Here is an 18,660-nt window from a genome sequence, read left to right on the forward strand (position 1 = left end):
AAGATGTAGCCAACAACCTTGAAGGCGTGTTGAAATGTTACACAAGGTATAATTCTGCCAGAGTTTAATACCAAGCTGATGAAGCAACAGTTGATTAAAAAAAAGGGAAATAAAAGAGATGTAAGGATGATGGAATCAATACAGAGTTAGGTAACTTTTTTGAAAATAATGGGTTTAGAGTGAAAATTCCTGCAGGTATCATCAGACCTCATTCGGTCTGAGATTGACAAACTACAAAGTTGGGCCCCGTGTATTCTATAATTAGGGATGCTGCATCATATGCGAAGGCGATGGATATATTGAAAGACCAGTACCCAAGAAAGGTCAACGTAGTCTATGCCAGATTCCTCCTAGTGACCCGAAAGCAACGACACAAGGGGTTGAACACTGAGTACCTCTGGGCCCTGCGAACCCCCCGACTGGCCTGTGAATGAAAGTCCGTGATGACCACAGAGCTCATGGAGGACTTGATTAGGGATGCCTATGTCGCAGGCATCAGGTCCAATTATATCCGTGGGAGACTGTTAGAGCAAGGTAAGTTCAGTCAATGCAAGGCAGTCGAATTGGCAGGCACACTGTGTGATAGTACAGATCTATCACCAATGTACATAGTGTATATAGTTACTGTATCTAGACTGTGCTTACAGCAATTGGCTGAGAGCTAAGCCACACCTATTGTTTGGGCCTTAAAGGGTTGTGTCCCTAGCCAGGTCGGATCATTCCGGACTGGTCGGCCACCTGTGAAGAGCTCCTGTCTTTTGCTAATAAAAGCCTTGGTTTGGATCAACAAGTCTTTGGTTCTTTCGACGAGCTCTACACACTGAAAGTAGCCCTGCAGAATATGGAAGCTTTCTCAACTGACAACGCGGCCGCCTTCTGGTTGCCCGGGCACTGCCATCTTGGGACACCCCGCCACCATCACGTTCTGCCAGCGATCCAATCACAGTGGCCATAGTCTGCGAGCGCCTAACACCATTTCTGCCACGTCCCACCCGCAACCCGACCACAGCGACTGTACTCTGTGAGCACCAAAAATGCTTCTTCTGCAGCCTGGGCAAGCACCCAAGGAAATTCTGCCCAGAAAAATACATGGTTTGCTCCATCTGCAGGAAGAAAGGGCACTGTGAAAAGGTGTGTAGATCCAAACCATCCCTTCCTAGCTGCACCGCATGAGGGCCATGGGGCCACCACCTTGATGCTACATTTCCTGGGAACTAGCAGAGCCACAGATGAGTCATGGAGGCCGCCATCTTGGGCAGCATCTTCAAGGCCCAGCAGCATTGCGTGCAAGCTGTGGGTGGCCGCAATCTTGGGCACCATTTTCGAGACCCAGCAGCACTGTGTGCAGGCTGTGTAGGATGTCATCTTGGATGTCACCATCACTCAACTCAACACTCTAACTCTTTGCCACAGCGACAAGCACCAATTGACATTGGCTTCCATCACACTTGACCAGGGCAGTCCACATAATCTTGCCAGATTGATGATGGACATTCAGGTAAATGGCTACGTGATGAGTTGCCTGATCGATAGCGGCAGCACGGAGAGCTTCATCCACCCTGACGCAGTGCAAGGCTACTCCCTCTTTGTAAGGCCAGTAGCCAAAAAGGTCTCCTTGGTCTCAAGGTTACATAAAGCGGATGTCCACTTCTGATGTGTAGTGACTCTAACTGTGTGGGGCACAGACTATTAAGACTTTAATCTCCTGGTGATGCCACAGCTCTGCACTGTCATGCTACTGGGACTGGACTTTCAATGTCCCCTTAAAAGCACGACGGAGTACATTGTAACAGCAGTTTTTTAAATCTTTAGCAGCCAACTATCAGCAGAGAATGTTTGTCTCCCCATCTTCCTTTTAGGTGAATTGTATTTTTATCCATGTGCATCAATAGAGGACAGCTGTGACCACAGCCATTTCCTTGTGTCCTCTGTGGAAATTTGAGATGCTTCAAGAAGATGCAGACCATTCTGTGGGATGAGAGAGGGCCATGAGGGAAATCAGCACAAGTTGTATTCCACATCAGAATAGAGTTAGGATCAGTAGAATTAAAACAGCTAAGAATGTGCTCCACCGACGCTTCTGTCCCCTCCCTGCTGCACACAGCCAACAATCCGATCACCCATCATGCACCACCTGCGGACTTCTACCCTCAAAAATCACCCCTCCATCGCTGTTCACCAATATCACCCCCGACTGTAAAACTGTTGCCACAAAATGTAGGTGGCACAGTGCTGAGTATAGGGCCTTTATTAAGGCGGAGATGCAGTGACTCCTCGATGAGGAGGCCATTGAGGCCAGCACCAGTCCTTGGAGAGCACAAATGCTGATAGTGAGGAATGGGGAGAAAAGCAGGATGGTTATCAACTAGTCAGACCATTAATATTACACACAACTGGACACGTACCCCCTTCCCCATATATCTGATATAGTGAACCAAACCACACAATATCGGTTCTTCTCTACCATTGACCCAAAATGGCTCCCCATCCACCCGGGGGACTGCCACATTCATTAACCTCATGTACAATAAGGCTAAATGCGTATTTTGCACAACCCGCCTTGCCATCCTTGACTGTGTTATTGGTTCCATCCCTGACCACATGCTCCCACTCTTAGAATTTCCCCTCCCCCACAGCCTCTGAAAAAGTGCATGTTTTTTTTTCCTTTTACTATGCCCACTGGATCCCTATGCAGACAAGGCCTGCTCTTTCATTAAATCCTCCTCTTTCCCCCTAACACCAGAGGTCCATGCAGCCTTCAGCTGCATCAAGGCAGATATTGCCAAGGTCATGATGCACGCCATGGATGAATCCATCCCGTTCCAGGTGGAGAGCGATGTGTCAGACTTTGCTCTGGCTGCCACCCTTAACAAGGTAGGCAGATCCGTCACTTTGTTTTCCTGCACCCTCCAGGGTCCCAAAATTCAGCAGTCCTCTGACAAGAAGAAGGCCCAAGCCATTGTTGAGGCACTACCTGGCTGGGAAATGATTTACCTTGCTAAATGACCAATGAGCAGCTGCATTCATGTTCAATGACCAGCAGTGGGGTAAAAATTAAGAACAGCAAGATATTTAGGTGGAGAATTGAACTGTCTACCTACAATTACGATATCTTGTACTGGACCAGGAAACTCAATGAGCCCCCAGATGCTCTCTCCCATGGAACCTGTGCCAGTACACAAATAGACCAGTTACAAGTCCTTCACAATGATCTCTGCTATCCTGGAATTTCCAGGTTCTTCCACTTCATCAAAGCCCCTTTGTATACAAGTCAATATTAACTGATTTCTCCTGATTGGTTGGTATCCTGTTCTTCACATACTGATCAATGCAAGTGTCTTACTCCAGTAATTATTAATTCCTGGTCAAGGTGAACAGCAGGTGTAATGGAATATATGATCAGAAGGTATGTCTCAATAAAATCTGATCTTCTGTCCACAGAGAAAATCCTGCATTTTAAGTTAGAAGCTCGAGGGAACCGTCACAATGATCCCTCTATTCCCTCAGGAATGGTTAATGTTTCAGGTTGATATCCTGCATCAGGGATGAGAGTGGAAAGAAAAGATAGTCAATATAAAGAGGAGGGGGAGGGCTGAGACAGGGAATGTGATAGATGAACTGAGGTGAACATGGGTGGATGGAGATGAGAGACAGAGGTAGGTGAATGACAGTAGAAGCAGAGAGGGTGGAAAACAACAGTAGTTGGAATCAGGTGGGGGGAGGGGAGGATGAAGGTGAAGAATCCTAACATTTGCTGAAAATATAGTTGGTGCAAGGGATACACTCTGCAGGAATATACTCATTTGATTAAAGTTAATGAAGGGCAATATAATTTGCATGGAGTGTTTTCCTCTGCAGTCCCTGAGATATCTAATGCTGTGTGTGATGATTAAAGTAAGCTTGTATGCCTCTTTATCCACACATGTTAACGTGTAGCAGTAGAGTCTGCAGTGGTAATTATTATTAAGAAGATAGAAAAAAATCCATTGGACTTTATTGTCCATCTGAGCCTCTTGACTTGGTTCCATGTGCACGCACTTATCATTTCTGGACAAGTTGACCCCAACAACTGATGGGAGTTCAGCAAAGTGGACAGGCTCTAAACACTGGCTATGCCTCTCTCAGTGATATTGTCCAACAAGGGCTCTTGATGTCACTGTTTTTATACACATTAATGATTTAAACATTTGTGAACAATGTACAAGTTACAAATCAGGACATAACATAATGTTGAATGTGGTAAATGGTGACAAGTTTTGTAATAGAGGAAATAGAATAGGGTGGCAATACAGAGAAGGGATCTCGAGTGGAGAAGTATAGTTTTATAGCAAGCTATTAAATATTGTAATAAAGGAACAGATGGCTGGCCTTATTAAATAGTTCAATTACAGAAATCAGGTTGGACCTAACAGGCTGGAAAGTATTAAAAGTGATACATAAGCATTACTCAAACTGCTGGCTTCAAGTAGAATTATTTCAAGGACTAAAATTGAAGGTTGACCTGTTTTAAAGCATTAACCCATGTAAGAATGAATGCAGGAAGAGGTAATAACTTTGGAACCACATTGGTCAAAAAGTAAATGTGGTGACGTATAATAACAATCTGTTAGATACAGGTAATCTTTAAAGGAGCATGATGTGAATTGTTAGGTTGAATCAAAGGGATAAAAAAAAAATACTGAACAGATATAACAAAAGGCTGGGTTCTCATCTCTGATTGTTCAAAGGAAATAGATAAATATTTACATACTAGCCAAGAAAATGTTCATCTATCATATGCAATTTAGAATTCAACATAATTGTCACATACAATGATGTATGTGATTTTAGATCATCCTAAAACTCTGTATTCAATGCACTCAAATTAAAAAAAAAATGAATAAAGCAACTTTCACAAAAGAGTGCCAGTTAGCAGAGAAGTCATATTGAACATGTGTAAAACACCGGTTAAGTCAATACTGGATTATGGTATCCATTTTTTATCTAATTTTAGGAAGGATATGATAGCTATACAGTTCATCTCTGTGTTTGGCAGGGATAAGAATGGTTAAATTCCCAGAAAATAGGCTACAATCAGATTTTCTGAAACTTGAAAGTTATACAGGTGGCACGGTTAGTTTAGGGCAGCCCAGTTGGTGTAATGATGACCTGGGTTTGAATCAGCGCTGTCTGTCAGGAGTTTGTACATTCTCCCCATGTCTGTGTGGGTTTCCTCCAGGTGCTCCAGGTTTGTTCCCCCCCCCCCGCTTCAAAACATGCAGGGGAGTGGTAGTTGGGGGGGGGGTGTTGGGGTGGGGAGGTTTGTAGGTTAATTGGCATATTTGGGCAGCAGGTGCTCATGGGCCGGAAGGGCCTGTTAGCATGCTCGATGTTTAAATTTTACATATTTTTAAAATTTGTGTCATTGCACATCCACCAAGAAGCACATATTGAAATATATGAGCACTTTTTTACTCTTTACTTTTATATTTACTTTCTTCCCCCCCACCCCTCCACCCCCCCACATCCCCCCAAATTCCACAGGAGTGATTTTTATTCTGCATCTTTAATGCTTGGGTAATCATTTGTAAATTCTGCAAGAGTGAATTTCTGTAACTGGAATTGCTTTAATATTTAAATTTAAACGTGCAGCACAGTAACAGGCCCTTCCAGCCCACAAGCCTATCTCACCCAATTAACAGCAACCCCCATACATTTTGGAGGGTGGGAGAAAACTGGAGCACCCAGAGGAAACACATACAGGGAGAATGTACAAACTCCTTATCGACTGCACCGGATTTGAACCCCGTTCGCTGATGCTGTAACAGCATTGTGCTAACCCAATGGTTCTCAAACATTTTTTACTCTAGGCCCCACTTAAATTTTTCAAAAAAACGTATGCCCCACCATAAGTTATAAATTCAATGCAATTAAGTTCGGGAATACACTGGAACACACATTTCATATTCAACTACTACTTCAATACGTCAACCATGTCAAACACACATTCAACAAATGTCGTCACTTCAGTGGGAACTTTGCCACTGATGCTGGCTGCAGATTTTTTTATTCAAGTGACTAATTTTGTTAGTTTCAACCTTAAATCTCAATGTTTTGTAATTTCCAGTCAGTTTCTCTTAACTTGTAGCTAATTACTAACAGCACTGAAGCCACATTCTACTAAATAAGATGATGGAAAATGTATCAAAAGTTCCCTTGCTAAAGTAGTCAAGTTTGGGTATTTCTTTTCGATCTTGTTAGATAGCCACATCAAGGTTCCTTTCACTTTGAACAAAGTTTTCACAGATTCATCATGTTGCAACTTAGATAAGTCCTCTTGGTATTGCACACTGGAACTTCAGATAAGTCGACATGCTGAGTTAACCAAGAGGTTAACTATTGCCTTTAAATCACAAAATCCATCATTGAAGTCAGTAACCAACATTTTCAAATGGTCAACAATGACATTTGTAGCAGCATTAGTTACCCCACACTTATTCAACCAATAGTATTGACTGAAATTTCTTGCAGAAATATTCCTTTGGCATAATTCTAGAAGTGTCATGAATCCAAATATCTTTGTTTTTGCATCAACAAGCATCATAATTGCTTCTTGGAGATGCTTGTTCAATGTACTTAGTTTCTCAAAAATGTCTGTCAAGTAACTCACGTAAGCTTTGCCATCTGTTGTTAGCAAGAGCTTCATTTCAGGATTGTCCTTCAAAAACTTGCTGAGGAGATCAAACCGTTCCATAAACCTTTTGAAGCAGTTTCCCTTTGACAACCACCTTACTTCATTGTGAAGCAATAATCTCACATGTTCTGCATTTTTATCGACACAAAACTGCATGAACAGATGTTCACATTTGGCATTAGCTTTGATGACATTGATATACTTGATCACAGAATGCAGTATTTCATGTATAACAGGGGAAACTTACTCGGCAACTAAGTTTTCTCAGTGGAATACATGATGCACAACCAACGTGTTTGGATTTTCATCGTTCATTAATTTTAAACATCCTGTATTTTATCCATCATAGCAGATGTAATATCTGCAGCACAAGATACAATGTTTCCTTTTGGTATTTCATTTCCATCCAAATAATTTTGAGGGTTGATGTAGATATGAACTGCAGTAGGGTTGTTACTTGTTACAAGATCAAACCAGCAACCACAAAAAAGGCGTATCACACAGGGGTAAAGATTAACAATTACTTTATTAACATCAATTCACCTTCAAACTTTAATTCAAGATCTCCCCTTTTATAACAATGCCCACTGGTTAGTATACACATTTATATAACAGTGTAAAACTGATAAATTCCCCAGCCTAAATATAACATATATAATCAAAGTTTAAGTTATGTTCCCAACCAGCCCACACAAAACAAATACAAAACACATAAGACTCACAAAACTTCGATCACAATCGAAGTAAAGATCGTAAACAAAATGTAACCTTGCTAATCTTGGAGACTGCAGCACAATGCAACATATCACCTGCATCTTCATCTCAGTTTTTAACAATCTGTATGAGCAGACCGACTATGTGATCAAATATATTGTTATTGTTTATAGATGACCCACCAGAAACTACATCATGCCAAAATTGGCATGTTAAGGCAACATCATGCCTGTGGCCAACAGCATCACATATGGTAGGACAGGCCTCGGCCATTGAGTCTTGCTCAAAGTCCTTTCATCATTGAGAGTGGAGATCAGTAATGGAAACCAGCCAATCATTTGGGGCTTGGGTATTAGAAAGGGATAGAACTGGGTGATTGCAGCAAACAAATTGAGGAGAGAATTGGGTAGTGAGCAAATGGAAAGAAGAGGCAAGTTAATGTGAGGATGTGGAGAGGTTGGAGATTGCTGGAGACAATGAGGGAGATGATGATGGAGCGTTCATTAACAAAAAAAAAACTGGAAGAATATAGATATCTTGGTCCCTTCAGTAGCAATTACTTAAGGTCAGAACTCTTTTAATCAACTCTGAGGTAGATCTGATTTAGTGCATTAAGTCCTGAATATTAAATAGTTTTGCTTGTGCAGGACTTCAAAATATTCATCTATGAATGCTACTCGACTCAACTCTTCCTTCAGTTTGAGATTTGCTCTAGATTCCAGATTCTGCAGACTCTCATGTCACAAAACTATTCATTGTACGGCATTTGATATAACCCTCTATACCCAGTTTTATTGACACATAAGCAGTCCATAGGTGGAAGACCTGGAAGCAAAAAGCTGGAGGTCTATTACAACTACACAAGATATTCAATCATATGTAGCAAAGGGCTTTTATTAAAACATTGCCATTTAGTGGATTAAATATTGCCCTACACCATAGAATTTATGTCTATACCAAGTTGTACAGCAATAAGTAATCAAATGAACAATACTAAAAAATGGCATTCTCCACAATTAGTGATACCATATCCTACCATTATATAAAATCATTATTTTCCTGCTTATAACAATGAATTTTGTTTATTGTGTGAAACAGTCAGAGGAGCACCAGCAGGCAGTCACTGTGAACAGTGACCTCACAGAGAAAATATTGGTGGCACTGCCGGCGTGCCGGGAAACCGGTAGAGCGCAGACACTGCACTGCTTTGAAAGGTTGAACTACCGAGTGCTAATGCTGGCATCTCCACACAGGCGGGAAATGACCTGTTTTGAAACTAAAATACTGCAACCACAGTCTGCGCCCAAGATGGCAGCACCTGTGCTCAGCAGCAGCCATGAGGGTTGTAGACTCCTGGGAGCAGTGGACCAACGCAGGGCATCAGAAATAGGAAGAACATACTTTGTTGAGGAGAAACTACAGGATGGTGACCATGGCAGCAGATCAGGGAGGGGGTTCAACAGCTGAGAGACCCACATGACCTGCAGGCAACTTGTGGCTGTGGAACCATGCGGTCTGCTGGAGACTGGCTCATGGGAAGTATGTATTGGAGCCAGAATTCGAGAGGGTGCTGAGGGCAACAATGGCTCCTGAAGGGTCTTGGACTCTGGAGGCTTTCTCATTTCCATAAAATTAGCCTTTCTCCAGTTTAGAACCTCAGTTTGAGGACCAGACCTAATCTGTAATTAACATGAAACTAATGGCATTATGATCTCTTGACCCAAACTATACCCCTCCACACACTTTGGTCACCTCTCCTGTTTTGTTCACTAAAAGATCTAATATTGCACACTCTCTAGTTGGTTCCTCAATATATTGATTCAGAAAACTTTCCTGAACACATTTGACAAACTCCAAGCCATCCACCCTTTTACTGTATGGGAGTCCCAGTCAATATGTGGCAAGTTAAAAACTCCTACTATCACAACCTTATGTTTCCTGCAGCAGTGTGCTATCTCTCTACAGATTTGGTCCTCACTGACCATTGGTCGTCTATAATACAACCCCATGAGTGTTCATACATTTCCCATTCCTCAGCTCCACCCTTAAATGAGCCCTTTGGTCTGTCCTGTGTGAGCACAGCTGTGATAATTTCCCTGACAAGTATTTCCACTACTCCCCCTTTTCTTCCCTCCTGCTCTATTGCTTTTGAAGCAACAAATCCCCACAACATTGAGCTGCCAGTCCTGCCCCTTATGCAACCAAGTTTCACTAATGTCCACAATGTCATAATTCCACATGCTAATCCATGCTAGAAGCTTGTCTGCCTTTCCTATAATACTCCTTGCATTGAAATAGATGCACCTGAGAACAACTACACATACAACACTACACAAGATGCCACATACAACTCTTTGATTTCTGACATTACTTGCAGTCTTCACATCATCTTTTTCCTTCTCCAGCACTCTGGTTCATACCCCTCTGCAAATCTAGTTTGAACTCCCTGGAGTAGCACTGGCAAACCTTCCTGCAAGGATATTAGTCCCCCTCCAGTTCACATGCAAACCACCACCTTGGAACAGATCCCATCTTCTCTTGAAAAGAGCCCAATGATCCAGAAACCTGAAGTCCTCCCTCCTGCTCCATGTCTTTAGCCATGTATTAATTTGCATTATCCTCCTATTTCTAACCTCTCTAGCACGTGGCATGGGTAGTACCCCTGAGATCACAGGGGTGGTCCTTCAACTCAACACCAAATTCCCTGAACTCTCTTTGTGGGACCTCATCATCCTTTCTACCCATGTCATTGGTCCCTACACAGACGATGATATCCGGCTGCTCACCCTCTCCCCTTAGAACACTATAAACTCAGTCTGAGATATCTCACACCAGGTAGGCAATATACCATCTGAAATTCTTGATTTCTTCCACATAACCTATTTTCTCTTCCTCTAACTCTGGAATTCCTGCAGCTCACCTCTTCTCTCTTCCCTTCTTATTTGCTCACATTAGTCCAAAAGCACTTCACAATCTGCTATATCCACCTCTTAGACAGAAATGAGTAGCAGAGAGCATGGGAATACCTCACTTTCACAGTTCTGCCCAAACTGTATGCTTTTCTGTTTTATGAATATGTTGCCAATCCTTCAGTGCTTCAGGGTCTAAATCTGTGATTCTCAACCTTTTTTTCCCCCACTCACATACCACATTAGGATGCCATAGGGATTACTTCAGGTGGTATGTGAATGGGAAAAAAAAAGGTTGAGAATCGTTGGTTCCCCAGGAAACATCCTTGAATTCCTCACCATTTAGCAGGCAAAGTTCAAGTAGTAAATCACCATCCTTTTCTCAAAGGCATTTAGGGATCAGTCAGAATACTGGCCTTCCTTTAGATGTCCTAATCCTGAAAATGAATGATCAAAAACTGAAGCCATCATCCACATTTTACAAATGAATCTCATTATTTTTAAAGATTATGCTGCCATCTTTTTTTCAAAGAACTAATGTATTATTTCACAATTACACACACACACACACACACACACACACACACACACACACACAATTATTTGCATGCTGGATAAATCCAAAGCATATCCTAGATGTACACATACATAAACCTTGTTCAGTAAGAGATCTTGTTCCTCTAAATAATATGTTTTTCTCTTGATTTCTTCCTATTGCACACTTTTCTCAAGATGGAGCAAAACATAATTTAGGAACATTCATCTCATTGCAACTAATTAGATCTGTCCACCTGCAATTCTTTTGGATGTAATTAGTTATTGAACTGTAGGAGAAAAAAGAATCTCAGGATTGTATATGATGTCATGTATGACAATAAATTGGAAATTTGTTCCAATTGGTTGTCAAGCTTAATGCTATTTTCTTTAGTACTTGTAAATGATCCCTCTTCAACTTGTACACCCCCAACTCCTCTCTCATGGCTGAGTATTTATGCTTCCAGTACTATAACATGGCACAGAGTTACTGCTGCTGTGTAAGCCAACAGACACAGTGCTGATGTAAGGATAAAGGAAGAACAGATCATACATCTGTGCTGAGTATGAACATTTTTCATTTGTAGGAACATTGTCCTAACTTCATCCTAACTTTTTGACTGGCTGTTCAGCCATTCCAGCACAATAATCCATTCAAAAGATTAGCAATTGTGCATAATAATTTAGAACAGTTGCTACTGGCTTAAGTTGTACTTTTTCTGTAAAGTACAACTCTGTGATTGCAAAGGTTGATATCACATCACTTTGAAACTGTAACTAAACAATGGTTGATCTGTATGTTACTTTCTTCCCAAATAAAACTTCCCCAAATTGTCTACTGGTCTTGTTCCATATCATTTATTGTCTCACAAAATCTTTCATTCTTGATTATTTTGGAATGACATTAGTTTAGATAAAGTGGCAGTTTTTAAAAATTCTTTACCCTGGATAAAGACCTATCTTTTGAGCTTGAGAGGAAAATATTGGAGGCCATTTGGTAATTGTAATTCTATGTTCTGTATTCCTCTGTATTCCATTCAGCATACAGTGGATTTTCTGCTTTCAGTTTTGCAATATTAGTTGGCCTCTGGTGAATTGAAGTAGTGACATTGAATGAGATCCTGATAAACCAAAACTCTCACCAGGATTATAACCTACATTCCTCACATATGTATTCTTACTGTTAATTCAGAGGGCTCATCTTGCTGGCCTGAAGCATCCAGGATTCCAGCACCTGCAAAAACTTTAACAACTAGGAAAGCCTCACTTCTAGCCTGTAAAATGCTGAACGAATCTGATTTTAAGGTCTCTGAATTCCAATAATCCAAAGTTGATAGGTTAAAAAGTCATTTACCTTCCTCTTTCCCTCATAACAGCAATAAATTACCTCTGAAATCATTGAGATTAATGGAAAAGATGTAACATTGCAGGAGAGGGTGCAGGGGAGAACTGGATTTTGTCCTGATGGATCATTTCAGCTGAGGATAGACTGGAGAGGTTTTTGTTTTCCTTAGAGTGGAGGAACTAAGAGATGAGTGAAGAATCTAAGATTATAAAGGGATTGACTGCACAAAACCTTTCCTCTTACCAGAGGACACAGATTTAAGGTAAGCAATTTGCTGGGTATTTGATGGGGACCCTTTTCAGCCAGAGTGGTGAGTACCTAAAATACACTGCTCCATTGAGTGGTGGAAGCAGAGATGCTTACAGAGTTTGTCTGTCAGTACTTACATTTCAATCATAGAAGGCCAAGTGCAAAATTATGGGATTAATATGGATGGGTACCTACTGGTCACAAGGGCATGGTGGGCTGTATCCTATGACTTTCTCACAAGTACATATGAAATATAGATCATGGTTGATCTAGCCATGGAATCAGTTTCACTTTCTCATTTGTTCCTTATAGCCTTAAATTTCCCCTATTATTCAAACTTCTATTTGTGTCTTATATAAGTACTAGATCATGGGTCAGAGAATTGCACTGATTTACTACTCACTGGATGAAAAAAGGTTCCATCAAAATCCCCTCTACATCTTTCCCACATGGTCTCACCTGATAAGTAAAAGTGATTCGCCATGTACATGTGGAATTATAGCAGGACTCAATAAAGTACATTGTCAATTCTCATCATACAACACCTTCAGGCCAACAAACATCATTAAAATCATAAATATCAATTGTTAAGAAATTTATTTTTAAAATTCTGGTACTTCCGTATCTTTGCCTTCTCAATAAACAATTTTCTTACCAGTCTGGTGCAGTTTTCTCCTTGTGGGAAAAGCAGATGTACATGCTAACAACTCAATGTATCATCGTAGAAGTACCAGGTTATGATTGTTGCTTTCCACATATGAACTCCTGGTATTCTGTATTAGTGATGAGACACATTTCATTGGTATAACAAAACAGCGCAGGGTGAAACATATTTCATGGAAAACTTCAGCCACTTCATCCTCACCAAGACATGAATTTCAGGATTTCAATTCCAAACACAAAACCATGAAGCTGAAGACAGCAGAAAAACCACTTAATTCTATTTCCAATTGGACATTCTTTAACATGTTTTTTTTTTTCTCACCATCCTACAGCTGCATCTTGTGATTTCAAACTTAATCACTCTTAAGTTTTAATAGAGGACAATAAAACTCTGGAATGTGATGATGCCAGATGAGCAGATTTTATGGATTATTTATTGATGTTAATCCACAACCCTTCACCTCACAATGTTGGGCTGACCTATATAAACCTATTCCATAATGAAAGCTAAAATCATTCTTTCCCTCATAATCCAAATCTTCGATTTTTATTGCATCAATATGGCTATGAGTCTTTTACATATCTCTATTCTATCAGCCTCTACCTCTGGAAGTCTGTTCCAGGCACCCACCACTCACTGTGTAAAGAAAAAACTGCCATTTGACTTTCCCAAAAACTTTGCTCCTCTCACCTTAAACTGATATTCTTTGGTATTGCCCATTGTAGCCACTCCATTCATGCCTCTCATAACGTAGCTCCGTTAAATACTTGACACCTAGTAAATTGCAAGGAGCACATGAATCAGGGCCCACCGAGTGATGGGACTGTTGTAATCAGAAGTTAATGAATTAGATGGTGAACTGGTGGGATTACAAAATAACGAGAAAGCAGTTTGCCATAATTTTAGTTGTTCATTAGCTAATGTAATTTACTTTCATTTTAGCTCAGATATCCCTGTTCACTCCTGAAGCATTCAATATTTAATTTTATATTTCTTTCCAGTAAGTTCTTTAAAAATGTAAAATTTTATGGCAGTTGATGCTATAGAACCATGTTGAAGGTATTCAGCCCTTTTCAAACCCTGATATTTGATTTTACTGGTTTAAAATCTACGAATCTGCCAATTTTTCCATCTAAGGTATTTTTTTTAAAGATTTGCTCCATATTCTTTATCTTCATTGCCTATATTCTTGAGCTCCACCTCACAACTTTTTAAAAGTCAGAATTAATCTTGTGCCATTTCTCTGCATTGCCTTCTGTGTTTCAGAATATTTTTTTTTATTTTTTGAAGATCAGAGAAGCTATGGTTCCCATTGCACAAAAATTTAAGATGAAAATGTAAATAAAGTTTATTTTAATAATACATAAGAAATCAGAAAATGCTCGAACACTTCCAGACTTAATATTCCAGAATCAGAAAGTAGATTTTAAATTTCATTCTCTGTGACATTTCTTTGACTGCCATGGTCAAGCACTGCACAATGTGGGAATTGGCAATTCAATCAAATTTTCTGGAAGAACCAAAATAAGATTGCGAACAATGTAAAAGTCTTCCAGGACAGCTGCAATAGTCGGCTGAGGTTTTTAAAAAAAGCATTTGAGACAAAAAAAATACAGAAAATGTAGACATTTTCAACACAAAAATCTGTAATTTGTATTTTGCATTTTATATAAGAAATTGCAAAAAAAAACTTGCAATAGTGATTAAGTGCAAACTTTTTTTCAATGGGACTAGTCTTTGAGCAATCATCTCTATTCAATAATCACAATTTTAGACTAATCAGACGATTGCTTAGTCTTAAGGAACAGAAGAAAGAAAATGTAATATTTTTCATTACATACATTCCAAAAAGTGTCATTATTTCAATAACCAGCTCCAAAAGTACATGAACAGATCATGTGTTTTTTGGTACCACCTCTTTGACCTGATCTTTTGACCTGACATAACTTTGTCATGGTTAGGACACTAAAGATATAAATGATTTCATTGATAATATTAAGCAACTTAATTCTTAAAATATAATTAAATAATATTTATTTTAAACTGATACCCCCAGAACTGTGTTTTTTTCCAGAAAATTATGAGAATTCCCAGATATTGTACAGGTACAATCAAAATATACCATTTGCTTATGGAATACTGCTTGGGAATATTAAATTATATAGTAGATATTTTAAGTAAGGTTGAAAGTTTTATTGCAGCTTTCTCAACATATAAAAAGTTCAGATCCATGTAATGAAACCCTTTTTGGTCACAATAGAATTTTCCAAGTAGAAACAAGTATGTGGAAGCAGAGAAACTATGAAAAGAAATTTAGTAAATGTCAAACTCAGATTAAAAATTTGGAACAAAAACATAGTTTGAAATGATATTAACGAAGGTATCTTTTCAGAGCTATTAGTCCATAGACCTCACAATAGTTATTGTATTTGAATGGGACATAATGGTAAAATCATAGAATCTGCAGAAACAGCCTTTAAAAGGTCAGCTTTTTTTTAGAATTGAATGGTGGATTGGTTAACAAGAATCCAGATCAATTTAACCAATTCTAAATTTCAAGAGAAATTTTAGTACACTTAATTACATCACAGGTGACAGTTTCTGAATAGAGCAGAGTCCAGATTAGAGTTGAAACATTCATTCTCAAAGTCAAATTAATAGCCAAAAGTCTTATTAATTTGTAAAATTCAAACTTAATCAATAGCACATTTTTTATTTCTGGAGTATTAAAATTAGGATAAACTAGCCTCAAGTTAATTGCACATGGAACACTTGGTGTCACTTTCTGAAACAGATACAGTAAATATGCATTTCGTGCATTGAGAGTTCTGTCATAAGTATAAAGAATTTCAAGTACAACATTTCTCACAGAAAATTAAAACATTTATAATTAAAAAGGGGAATAAATGAAATAATGCTTAGTTTACTAAAGGAAACCTTCTTACAGTACAGTATTGAACTCAGCTGATCAGATCAACAAAGCTCTGTATGAAACTTCAGTATACTTTTCTCATGCACTGAAACAGGTAAAAGTATTTCACCACTGGTGATAAAATAGTCAATAATGACTTCCAAGTTAACCATCACCGTTTTCTGCACTTACACTTTTCAACTTACATCAGAAACTAAAAAAAATTATATTATTGTTACATTAGATGTAGTTTTTACTTCTTCACGTGAATTACTTTTTAATAACTCTTTGATGAATTGTTCAAGAGCAGCAAAATAGCCCTGGCACTGCCAGGTATCATTATGAGTTCCATCTGGAAAAATAACTAGTCTCTTAGTCCGTGATGTAGACAGCTCACACAGTTGTTTCATCATGACTGGTGGAATCAACTGGTCTGACAATCCAGAAATCAAAAGCAATGGCATCCTGCACTGTGCAATCTTGTTGTAGGACAGAAATTTGTTCTTGTAGCACCAAAGTGGGAGATATCTCATGGGAAAGAAGGAGAACAAAGTGCTGGCCATGTGTGGGATACTGAGGAATGTGTTCTCAACAATCATTGCAAAAATCCGATGTGGATTCTCTGAGGCCAAGTGAATAGCCACTGCGCCACCCAAGGAGCGACCAAATAAGATTACTTTTGTTTTATCAAGATCAGGTCTGGTCATGACATAATCCAACACAGCTTCTGAATCCAAGTAAAGGCCTTTCTCACTCGGTTCACCTTCACTCCTTCCATAGCCCCTATAATCTACAAGTAATACATTAACTTTTAGATTGACCATCATCAACAGAGCATTTTGAATCCTATGACCAATATTTCCAGCATTCCCATGAAAATAAATGATGGTTGGTGAATATGATGCATTATCTCCAGTGTACCTTAACAGAATCAAATTAAGTTGGATTCCATCTTTGGTTTTAACAAAAAGGTTTTCATGTGGGATCCCCGTAGGTACAGGAACATACAAACGTGATGAAGGTGGTTGATCTGGGAAGTACAAGAGTACATCTTGGAATTTGTACAGTATACCTGCCACTGATGCAAGAATCAAAAGAAGCAAGAGAATGCCTCCATATAAGTGAAAAGTTAAAATCAACGCTAGTAGAGAAATCCGGCATAAACTCCAGGACCGCGATATCAGGACAAACAGCCATTTTCTGACATAGGTCCATGACTTCCATGTTTTCTCCATCATAGTCTCTTTCAGAGGCACAGGGTTTTCAGGAACATCTGTTCTACAACAAATTAAAATACACAGATAAATCCTTCAATATTTACTGCACAATAATTTAATAGAAGGTTCAAATGAGGATGACATGAAAATTGGTTGTATAGTGGACAGGGAAGGTTATTTTAAATTACCACAGGATCTGGAATAACTGGGAAAGTGAACCAATGAATAGCAGATGGAACTCAATTTACATTTTGGTTGGTTAAACCTGGGCAGGACTTGTATAGTAAAGAGTAGGGCCCTGGAAGACATGGAAGAAAATTGTGACTTAGGGATACAGGTTCACAATATCTTGTAGATTTACAAGGATGTCACCAGGACGTGAACAACTGAATTATAGGAAAAGACTAAACAGATTCCCTGGATCATAGAAGAATGAGGGAAGATTTGAAAGTTACACAATATTTTGATGGGAATGCAAGTAGGCTTTTCCCAGAGGTTATGAAAGATTAATACTGGAGGACATGGGTTAAGGGTGAAAATTTAAAGGGAACACTGGGGGAACTTCTTCACACCAAGAATGTGGAATGAGTTGCCAGATGAATTGGTAAACAGAGGCTGAACTTTTGAGATTTAAAAAAAAAATTGGACAGGTCCGTGAATGGGGAGGATATGGTCTGGATGTAAATTGGTGGGATTAGGCAGAATAGTTTGACACAGACTAAAAGGGCCTGTTTGTGTGTTGTTACGTTCTATGAAATGTGGCAGGGTGGCAGACAAGGCATATGGTATGCTTGCCTTCATCAGTCAGGGCACTAAGTACAGGTGAATGCTGATTATACCACATTTGGGGTATTTTGCAGTCTTGGTCACCTAGGTACAGGAAAGATTTTAAGAAGGAAAGGGTGCAGAAAAGATGATGGGGCTGGTAGGCTTGTATTTTATGGATAGGCTGGGACTTTTCTTCCTGAAGCATGGGGGTCCCTTGGAGTTTTATAAAATTATGAGGGGCATGGTTTTGGTGAATAATCAGACTTTAAAAATCTAAAACTAGAGGGTGAGAGGGGAGAAACACCCCCTTCATGCAGAGGCTGGTGGGTAGAACGAATAGAACGAGGTCGTGGTGGTAGAAGCGAGGATCATTGTAACGTTTCAAGGCATTTAAACAGGGAGGTTTGGGGGTGTGGGCTGAAGGGCTGCCCAGCGGGGGCCGCCACCCCCACCTCCCTCCCTCGGTGTCTCCGCGGCGGCCTGATCTTGCCGCAATCCCGCACCGGCTGGAGGGCGAAGCGCCGCTTACCCGTTCACGTTGTCCCCATGCACACACCACAAGAGACCGATCCCCGTCTTCAACAGCAAAAGGCACCCGCAATCTCTCACTCACTCACTCACTCGCCGACTCCATCTTCGCGGCAAGAAGCGGAAATGACGACATTAGCCCGAGCCG

General features: G+C 39.9%; 1 protein-coding gene across 2 annotated transcripts; it reads right to left on the reverse strand.

Moving 5' to 3' along the window:
- Nucleotides 1-14,420: 14,420 nt before the first annotated feature.
- abhd13 (abhydrolase domain containing 13) lies at nt 14,421-18,653 on the reverse strand. Of its 2 annotated transcripts, none has more exons than XM_069890625.1 (2): nt 18,514-18,653; nt 14,421-17,272 (listed from the first exon to the last, which is right to left on the reverse strand). In XM_069890625.1, exon 2 carries the CDS (start codon nt 17,235-17,237, stop codon nt 16,224-16,226), a length of 1,014 nt encoding a protein of 337 aa, XP_069746726.1. In that variant the 5' UTR covers nt 17,238-17,272; nt 18,514-18,653; the 3' UTR covers nt 14,421-16,223. The 2 variants fall into 2 exon arrangements, with proteins under 2 accessions (XP_069746726.1, XP_069746725.1); XM_069890624.1 differs by having other exon boundaries at nt 14,421-17,277.
- Between the last annotated feature and the right edge of the window lie 7 nt (nt 18,654-18,660).

This window comes from Narcine bancroftii, chromosome 7, assembly GCF_036971445.1.
Source record: "Narcine bancroftii isolate sNarBan1 chromosome 7, sNarBan1.hap1, whole genome shotgun sequence".
In the NCBI taxonomy this organism is placed as follows: domain Eukaryota; kingdom Metazoa; phylum Chordata; class Chondrichthyes; order Torpediniformes; family Narcinidae; genus Narcine; species Narcine bancroftii.

Bases quoted from the DNA above. Each gene is read 5' to 3' on its own strand.
- abhd13 (XM_069890625.1), bottom strand. From the start codon at position 17,237: ATGATGGAGAAAACATGGAAGTCATGGACCTATGTCAGAAAATGGCTG.